Genomic DNA, 9,223 nt, shown 5'->3' on the forward strand with positions numbered 1-9,223 from the left:
CTTTGTCTGGAAGGTTGTCCGGAAGGATGTCCGGTCTACTTAGCATATTATGCTTTTATTATTATAGATGACCTATCGCAGTGCCTGGCACGTTGTAAGTACGAGTGTCGTTAAGGGCACCGTGGTTAAGTATCTATGCGGTGAAAGCAGAGACTTTCATCTGAATCCTTCGGTTGCCTCTCCCTTCCTGTGCTCCTCTCTGAGCCTCAGTACCCTCATATAGAAAGTGGGGATCAGTGAGTGCGCCCAGCTCACAGGGTGCATGTGTGTGTGTGTGGGGGGAGGGGTTGTGAAGATGAATGACAGATGTAGAGCACGCAGCACAGTGCCAGTAAGTGACAGCTATTGCTAATATGAAACCTGAGGTTGGTCACCCATGTCCCAGGAAGGGCTCTGATCTGAGAGAGAGAACGGCTTTTCTTAGAAGGGCTGCCCTGCTGGTACCTGGACTTGGTGAGGGCAGGGTCGAGCTTTCCTGCCCTTTACAGACCCACTGCTTCCCCTCAGGGCCCTGTCCACAAATTTATCTAGGCCAGCCAGCCCCTTCCTGCACTCAGCCCCCCCCCCCCTTTCCCCCACATAGACACAGGATGGCTTACTCCAATTTTAATTAAGTCACACACAATTCAGGGCATCAGGCCCCACCAACTTCATTAGAAACCATTTGGGATTGTGGGGGGACTGGAAAAGGAGGTGTGGAGAAAACCCACTCTCTAGGGAATAAACCACCAGGAGTTACCCCAAGGAGTTGGGTAGAACAAAATGGCCAGGGGTGAAAGCAAGCCAGAGGCCAGGGGGTGTGGTGAGAGGACAATCAGGTTCTCTCGGCCCCACCCTCAGGGAAGAATGCCATGGTTCACTGATGCAGGGAAGAGGCTCAGAAGCAGGTTACAAGCCTTCCTGCAGGGACCTGGGGGCCCAGCACAGCTGAGGTGGAAGGCGCTGAGCTGGGACACTGCTCCATCAGCCCCCTGGGGAGAAGCTCTGGGGGAGGCAGAGTTGGGAGAAGCAGAAGTGGCTCCTGGCTCCACTTCCTGAGCCAGGCGGCCGCCAGGTGCTGGGAGACAGTGAGGCAGTAAACGGGTGTCAGGGGCTAGCGAGGGTGCTAATGACCCTGTTTAACCTGTAAGAGACGTGTGGTTCCCCATGTTCAAGAGCTGGGAACATGGGGTGCACATGGTGGGGAAAGGGCACTTTTCCATGATGTGCCCCATTCCCAGGCCACTTCCCAGTGGCCCCTGGGAGTGCCAGGACCAGGCATAGGTACAACTGATCCTTCGCCCCCTTCTACGGGGCCTGGTGGCCTCTCTGCAGAGAAGAGGGAACACTGGTCCCTTTCCTCCCTCAGCCCAGCCGCCACTTCGCTCCAGAGGAAGCTGGTTTGTGGGGCTAACGCTGTGCTGCCTGCCCTGGGACCTGGAGATGTGAGGTTTCCCAAACCCTTTAGTTGATCTGTGGTGGCGTCACACCCCTGTCTCCTTGAGCACAAGTGAAGACTCGATGGCTTCGCCATATGTTCCTTAAAGCTTGTGGCCTGTCCTCAACCCCAAAGGTCATGTGGAGGTAGAGGCCCTAGGATGAGGCAGGAAGGGGTGCCCCACTTTCCTACTCCCCAAGGGCCAATGTGCTCTTCCCATGGGTGTCCTCCCCCCAAATAGGAAAGGAGGTCGAGATAGGATTGGCAACTTTCCGACATTACTTGAAAACACTGGTTCCAATTCCACCACCAGATTCCGATCAGTCTGCAAACACCCCTCCTGGCCTCCCTCTCTGGGTAAGAGAGGCCTCCGCTGCATTCATGGGCTTTCTCCCAGGGAGGGGGGGGGGGGCGTTCTCCTAGGCGGGCCATCCCGAGGTCCCCGCAGGAGCTCACACCCCCACGCCGCTCTTCTCATTGTCCTTGGGGCTGGGCTCCTCCTGCACCTTCTTCATTTCCCAGCCCCTGACCCAGGTGTAGGCGGAGGAGCCCCCCAGCACCATCATGTTGCTCGTCCACCAGAGGAAGCTCTTGGTCTCCTCGTAGTAGAGGACGGCCAGCACCGTCTGGGCACAGGCCTTGGCCGTGCCCGACACGTTGTGGGTCAGGGGACTGGTGAACTTGATCTGCAGTCCTGTCACGTAGCCAATGGCAAAGCCAAACAGGCCTCCCAGCGTCATCATGCCCCAGAAGTGGGCACTGCCCAGGTGGGCAAAGCGGAGGAGGGCCTGAAGCTCCCCCAGCAGCAGGAGCAGGGGCAGGAAGAGGACGCAGGCGTTGACGTTGTTGTAGAAGGTCAGGCGCCAGATGCTGCCGTCCACCGCCGGGAGCACCTTCTTGGTGTAGATGGCGTTGAGCGAGACACAGAGGCTGGCCAGCACGCCAAAGAGGGTGCCCGTCCAAGACAGGGTACCCTCTGCCCCCTCCTGGTCCACACCAAGCCAGAAGCCACCTGCAGTGGGGACAGGAGAAGGGGGGGGGTGAGGACAGGAGGAAGGACAGAGAATTTTGCCCCTAAAGTTCACAAACTGTAATGCTGCCTCACCATCCCAGCCTTTCCAACCCCCTTTGCAACAAATATGTCAAAAGTCTCCACTACATACAAAGCACAATACAAGGGCTGGGAAGTGGCCCAGGACAGGAGCCTTCCTCACGGAGCATGGTTCCAGCAAAGGAGAAAGGCGCTAAAACGATTCATCTCATAACAATTGTAACGAGGCCCATAAAACAGGACAGGGTGCTGTGAGAACCCATAACTGGGTGACTGTGTTGGCCTGGGGCCTCTGGAAACTTGAATTGAGTTATGAAGGATGAGTATTTAGTGGTTACAATGACCTTGGGCAAGTGATTTAAGGTCTCAGAGGCTGGGCTTCCTGGTGTGTAAAATGGAAGCCCATGAGTCTTTTCCGATACTCCCAGTCCCCAGACCTCTTCCTGCCTGCGCTTCCCTTCAGGACCCCTGGCCTGCCATGGGCTGCTGGGCACCTGCCCCCGGGGACAGTACATTGAGCCAGACCCCACCTTCCCAGCAGGCAGGGCTGAATCTTACGTGTTGTATACCCGGCTACAGCATCTGGCAACATGGGGCAGGAGGAAAAGTTTTGGTGTCAGAGATTTGGGCTCTGCCATCGCAAGGCTGGGTGGCCTGGGGAAAGTTTACTTAACTGCTCTGAGCCCCATTTCCTTCAGCTGCAGAGATCTGGGTCACTGTCTTTTTTATTTTTTAAAATTGATTTCAGAGAGGAAGGGAGAGGGAGAGAGATAGAAACATCAATGATGAGAGAGAATCATTGATTGGCTGCTTTCTGCACGCCCCCTACTAGGGATCAAGCCCAACCCGGGCATGTGCCCTGACCCGGAATTGAATGGTGACCTCCTGGTTCATAGGTCAACCCTCAACCACTGAGCCACGCTGGCCGGGCTGGTCACTGTCTTGACCCCCCTCTCCAACCAATCTACTCTCCACCTTGCAACCAGAATGACGAGGACCTTCCTCACATACAGATCTGCTCAGCTCCTGTCCTGGCTTAAAGCTCCTCCGAGCTTCCCCACTGCCTCAGAAACTATTTCAGACTCACTGCACTTGGGGAGGCTCACATCTGGGGAGTCTTGCCGGGGCCCAGCCATGAAGAAGGGCACATGCTCTTCCTTCTGCCTGGAACAGTCTCTCCTCACTCCTTCCTCACACCATCTAGGCCTTCCTCCGGAAGGCCTGCTTAGATGACCCCTTCCCAACTACCTCTCCCTTCCTACCCAGCCGGGATTCCCACGGCACCTCCTATGTCCCCATCACAGCTCTTACCACTCAGTCTTAGCTCATGTACTGCCATGCATCATCACTGTGACCTCCAGGAGTATAGAAGCTGAGTCTACCTTTTCCAAATATGTATCCCCAGCGCTTGGCACAGTCCCCAGCATGTGCCTGATCTCATGAATACGTGTTGAATGACTGATAGAGGTTGTTCTGGAGGTGCTTGGAGGATTAAAGGAGACGAGACACCGGCTGAACTGTAGGCACTCACTCCCAGCATTCTCTTTCTTGGTAGAGCCTTTGCAAACAGGTTACCCCCGACCTGCTCTGGGGATGGAGCGGGTGGGCTTAGTCAGAGCACCCCCAGCCCTCCTGCTGGTTACCTGTTGAGTCCAGAAGGGACTGCCACCTCAAGGTCCCAGACCCAGAGGGATTCTCAGCTAGAAAGAGCTTTGAAAGGCAGTGTGACCTGGGGGAGGGGGACAGGAGGCCTAGAGTAGATGCCTTTGACCCATCTTCCCCCACAAGGAGGAAGGAAGGGGAAACACCGCAGAGAGGGAACAGGTCCTCGGCCAGCAGAGAGCACGGCCTCCCCGTGCTGGCCAGTGAATGCACCTTCTCAGAAGCAATCTCACCATCAGCTACTTGAATTACTTTTGGGATTTGGGCCCAGTTTCCCTAGTGACATCACCTTCCCACATGCAAATTCTCCCACCAAGAGCATCCCCCACCCACCAACACACACACACAAGGTCTGCAGGACTGAAGTGGCGGTCCCTCAGACATTTGGGGACGTGTGGGAGAAAGTGAGGCCTCCCCTGGGAGGGGAAGGGACAGCAGCGAGAGAGAGAGAGAGAGAGAGAGAGAGAGAGAGAGAGAGAGAGAGAGAGATGCCAGGGATCTTAGCAGCTCCTCCCACTCTGACCTCCACCCTTCTCCCCTTCCTCCCTCCCCCCCTTCCTCCCTCCCTGATCTTGGGGCTAGCTCCCTCCTTGCTCAAGGGGGAACATTTTCTAGGACAGGTGGCATGGGATGAGCCTCTCCCCGGCAACCAGTCTACTTTGGCCTTGGACTCTGAGACACCAGTGAAGAATATGTAGGTCAACCAAGACAAACGTTCCAGCACCAGGAAGAACCTGAACAGGTTTAAGGAAGGATCACATTCCTGGATGACAGAGGCCCAGGAACAGTGGGGGCTGCAATAAAACAATACGTGTTCTATAGTCTGTGCTGTCCAATACAGTCGCCACTGGCCACATGTGGCTACTGAGCACTTTAAATGTGGCTGGAGAATCAGGTTAAACATCTGTAACTGAGGAACTGAATTTTCAAAATTTAATTTGAATTACAGTAAGTCTTCATGTCATCCACAGGTTCTGCTACTAAAACAATATAAATTAATATATAGGCTAATTGATATAAATAAGTGTTAAGTTCCTATGCATCTTATCATTGTTATAAGGAAATGATGTTATTTGAGGACCTGCTCTAACTTAGACTGAAATAGACACATGTCCGGTGATGACTGTATTGGGTAGTGTGGCTTTAACATCGAGGGGATAAGAACAGAGCAGAGTGGTTAGAAGCACAGGACTGGCAGTCTGACCAATCTGTTTGCACCCCAGCCTGGCTACTTCCTTGCCATGTGGCCCTGGACAAATAACTTAACCTCTCTGAGCCTCAGTTTCCTTGTTTGGATGGAGATGATCATGGTGCCCAGAGACCTCTGGGGAACAAAGGAGATGCTATAATATGTGAAATGATTAGCACAATGTCCCATCAATAATTGTGATTTAAAAGAAATACATTTTTATTGATTTCAGAGAGGAAGGGAGAGGGAGAGAGAGAACCATTGATTGGCTGCCTCCTGCATGCCTCCTACTGGGGATCGAGCCCGAAACCCTGGCATGTGCCCTTGGCTGGAATTGAATCTGGGACCCTTTAGGCCACAGGCTGATGCTCTATCCACTGAGCCAACCCAGCTAGGGCAATAATTGTGATTTTTTTGAAGGTCAAGTCTGGGAAGACAGCTAACACCTCTAAAAGCATATCTCTTACCACTGTCTCAGGTGTTGTTATGCGTCTGCAAGGTCAGGGCGACAGTATATTTATTAAAGAGGAATTGTCTCATAGAAATGAGATGGGGAGTCAGGACACCTGAGCTCTTGAGTAGCAACAGAGTTTAGAGGTCAAGTGTATGGAGCCTGGTTACTTGAGATCAGATCCCAGCTCTGCCACTTACTAGCTGTGTGATCTTGGGCAAGTTACTTCACCTCTCTGTGCCTGGGTTTTCCCCTGTGAAATACAGATTATAATTTCACCTGCATGAGGGGCCCTACCTGGGCCCCCAACTTGCTGGGTGACCTCAAGCAAGTTATTGGTTCTCCCAAGCTCATCCTCATATTACCATCAAGGGAGCTGGTACGGATAAAGTCGACAGATGCTTGGCAGGGTTGTTCCTTCGGGTTTGGGCCCCCATATCGCCTCTGTGTCCCACGGCCCGGCTTGCCACTCACCGATGATGATGCCGCAGGCGAGCAAGGCATAGAAGGAGGTGGTCTGCTTGAGCAGCAGGTAGGAGAGCAGCACGTTGAAGACGGTGGTGAGGGAGCGGCCCACGTTGTAGAAGGCCACACCCACGTACTTCAGGCAGAGGTTGTTGAAGGTGATCATGCAGATGAAGACCACGGACAGGGGCAGGACACTGCGGGCCACCCTGAGGTCCAGGCGCAGGGTGGGGAACTCCACGGCCCCCGGGCAGCAGGCGGCCAGGGCGCTGAGGCCCTTGCACAGCAGGGTGGTCACCAGGCACTGGTAGAAGGTGACGAAGATGGGGGTGTTCAGCTGCAGGGAGGGGCTGTCCAGCAGGTACTTGTTGAGAAACACCATGGAGATGGAGGTGACCCAGTAGAGAAAGACCACCAGTGCGATCTGCAGGGCCCGGAGCAGGAAGGGCTTCCCCGGGCTGGCCTCTGCCCCGGCGGCGGCGTCGGTCCCCATCAGCGCCATGTGCAGGATCCGGGAGCGCTTCAGAGGCGCCCTGTTCATGGCAGCGGAGGAGCGGGGTCACGGCATGGCCAGAACTGGTCTCCGGGAGGAGCGGCGGGCGGCGAGCGCACTTCCACTTTCTTCAGGCCGCGGCGCTCACCGGTCACGCGGGGCGGGGCCCGCAGGCCTCCCGCCGCCCTCTCGGAGGGGGAGGCTGGGCTTTGGGGTGAGCCTCCCCATCTGCTCCCACCCCAGGGGCCTCATGGGACCAGGCGCAGGGAAGGGGTGGTGAGCAGGCAGAGGACACAGCAGGGGCGAAGGGCCCCCTGGGAGGAGGGGAGGGGAGCGGAGCGGGAGGGAAAGTGGGAGGCGGAGGAACGCGGGCGCGGGGGCCGGAGTGGAGGACGGCATGGGGAGAGGTGCCGGGAGGGCGGCGCGGCTGCCGAGGGAGAGAGGGGGTGGCCGGGAGGAGCGGGGCCGGCGGGGAGCTGAATGGAGGGAGGGCGTCGGGGGGCCGGAGAGGCTCGGGGCGGGGTCCGAGGGGCGCGGACGGAGGCCGGGCAGTGCCGGCCCACAGCCAGCGGTTTTCCCGGCGCCGGTTCCGGCTCAGCCCCGGAGCTCGCCGGAGTCAGAGGCCGCGCCCCCGGCGAGGCGGGCCCAGGACTCACTTCCGCCTCTTCCTTAAAGAGCCCGCACCCGCGCGGCACTCTTAAAGCCGCAGCCCCAGCGAGTCAGAGTCTGGCTCGCGTCGGGCCCCGGCCGCCACCGAGCTCTCGGCAGCCTCGGAAGGTTCTTCTGGTGTTTGAGCCTCGCCTCCTTCCTGCAAACCCCGCTGGCTCCGTCCCCTCCTAAGGCTAACACCCCGACTCGGCCCATCGCCCCAGATCCCCGGGCAGACGGCGCTCCCTCCTCCCCAGCCTTGGCACCCCTCGCTTCCCTCCACGTCCAGAGACACCCACGCCCCCGCTGGCCTCGCGTCCTTGACTTAGTCCCAGCTCACTCTGGCCAAACCTCTTTGCAGTTCCCTCCTTCCCCCCCACGTTCCCGGTCCCCAGGCCTCTCCCAAACCCGAGATTCTCTGCAGCGCTCCCAGACCCTGGCTGCCATGACGCCCTATAGGACCTTAATCTGTCGCCCGGTCTCCCCCATTCCAGGCCCGCGGGTGGTCGGATCCGAGCCCCAAGGCTTGGCCCTCTTCCCTGGTTCCTTCCTCCTTGCAAAATCCTCCTCCCCACGCCCGCCGGGCCCAGCCTGCAAGCTCCGGCCCCAGGGCTGGCGTTCCCGGGTCCCTAAAGCGGCCCGCACTCACCTCGCTCTCCGCACTCACTGTCGATCCGCGCCCCCTGCGCCGCACCTGCAGCACCTCGCCCGCCAGCGCACCCAGGGCCGTGCCCGCCAAGACAACTTCCTGTTCCCAGCCCCGGGCGCGGGCGGTGCCCCGGCCTCACGGCCCGCTTCCCACTTGGGGCCCTGGGGTGGCGGTGGGGCCCCGGGTCAATCCAGTGGGAGCAAGGACCCTGCTCTTTCCAAGGCCACCCCAGCCCCAGGTATCTCGCCCCAGCCAGTGGCCCGGAATCCCCGCTCCGGTTACCGCAGCTGGCAGGTCCCAGGACCCGGCTGCATCCTCGGGCCCCTTGCTCACCGGCCTGGGCTTCCCAGGAGTGCCGAGTACCGGCTGGCCTCGGAATTCTCTCGCTGCAGGGCGGGGAAAGTCTCCGCCCCCTCCGAGGACCGTGCCTGGGAAGTCGAGTCACCAGCCCGGGACCCTCACTCTCCACACAGGCGCATGGACTGACTTCTCCCTGGTTCCCGCTCAAGCACCAACCTTGGGCGGCTCACTTCCGAGTCTCATTATTATACACCGTTGGGTTGGACTATACCAGTGGGTCTCCAACTCCTTACTCAAAATTCTAGCTAGTATGGTTGAAAGTAGGGAGTATATTTCAAACACCATTTAATTGATGTTACAGAAGACCAGAGAAAAACCAAGCAACTCCCAGAGAAATGGAGTTACACTGTTTATTATGCCCTCGGGCCCAGAGAAAGAGTTCAAATTCTGAGCAAAAACATGGAGGAAGCCCTCCCCTTTTATATCTTTCCAGCCCTTTGTCTCCCAAATAAGGGTTTTCTGGTCCTCTTTGCAAGTTCTTAAAGAGCCCCATGTGCTGAGGCAGCGGTTCTCAACCTGTGGGTTGCGATCCCTTTGGCGGTTGAATGACCCTTTCACAGGGGTCGCCTAAGACCATCCTGCATATCAGGTATTTACATTATGATTCATAACAGTAGCAACATTACAGTTATGAAGTAGCAATGAAAATAATTTTATGGTTGGGTCACAACATGAGGAACTGTATTTAAAGGGCCAGAAGGTTGAGAACCACTGTGCTGAGGCCTTGAGACCACAACTAAAGGCCTCGCCTGGTGCCAGTACTGATAACTCCTCCTGGGGATGGTTTATGGTCTCTCTAAAATGGGAGTAAACAGGTCTCGCAGGAGCAGACAATTAA

The 9,223-nt window shown here is 57.0% G+C and overlaps 1 protein-coding gene across 3 annotated transcripts; it reads right to left on the bottom strand.

Annotated features, from left to right (window-relative positions):
- Positions 1–591: 591 nt before the first annotated feature.
- Positions 592–8,119, bottom strand: SLC35C1 (solute carrier family 35 member C1). 3 transcript variants are annotated; one of them, XM_014458616.2, is made up of 3 exons: positions 8,026–8,119; positions 6,245–6,768; positions 592–2,429 (listed from the first exon to the last, which is right to left on the bottom strand). In XM_014458616.2, exons 2-3 carry the CDS (start codon positions 6,735–6,737, stop codon positions 1,870–1,872), a joined length of 1,053 nt encoding a protein of 350 aa, XP_014314102.1. In that variant the 5' UTR covers positions 6,738–6,768; positions 8,026–8,119; the 3' UTR covers positions 592–1,869. The 3 variants fall into 3 exon arrangements, with proteins under 3 accessions (XP_014314102.1, XP_014314103.1, XP_006092079.1); XM_014458617.2 differs by having other exon boundaries at positions 7,385–8,091; XM_006092017.3 differs by lacking the exon at positions 8,026–8,119 and having other exon boundaries at positions 6,245–7,370.
- Between the last annotated feature and the right edge of the window lie 1,104 nt (positions 8,120–9,223).

The sequence above is a fragment of the Myotis lucifugus genome, unplaced genomic scaffold (genome assembly GCF_000147115.1).
Source record: "Myotis lucifugus unplaced genomic scaffold, Myoluc2.0 scaffold_97, whole genome shotgun sequence".
Classification (NCBI taxonomy): domain Eukaryota; kingdom Metazoa; phylum Chordata; class Mammalia; order Chiroptera; family Vespertilionidae; genus Myotis; species Myotis lucifugus.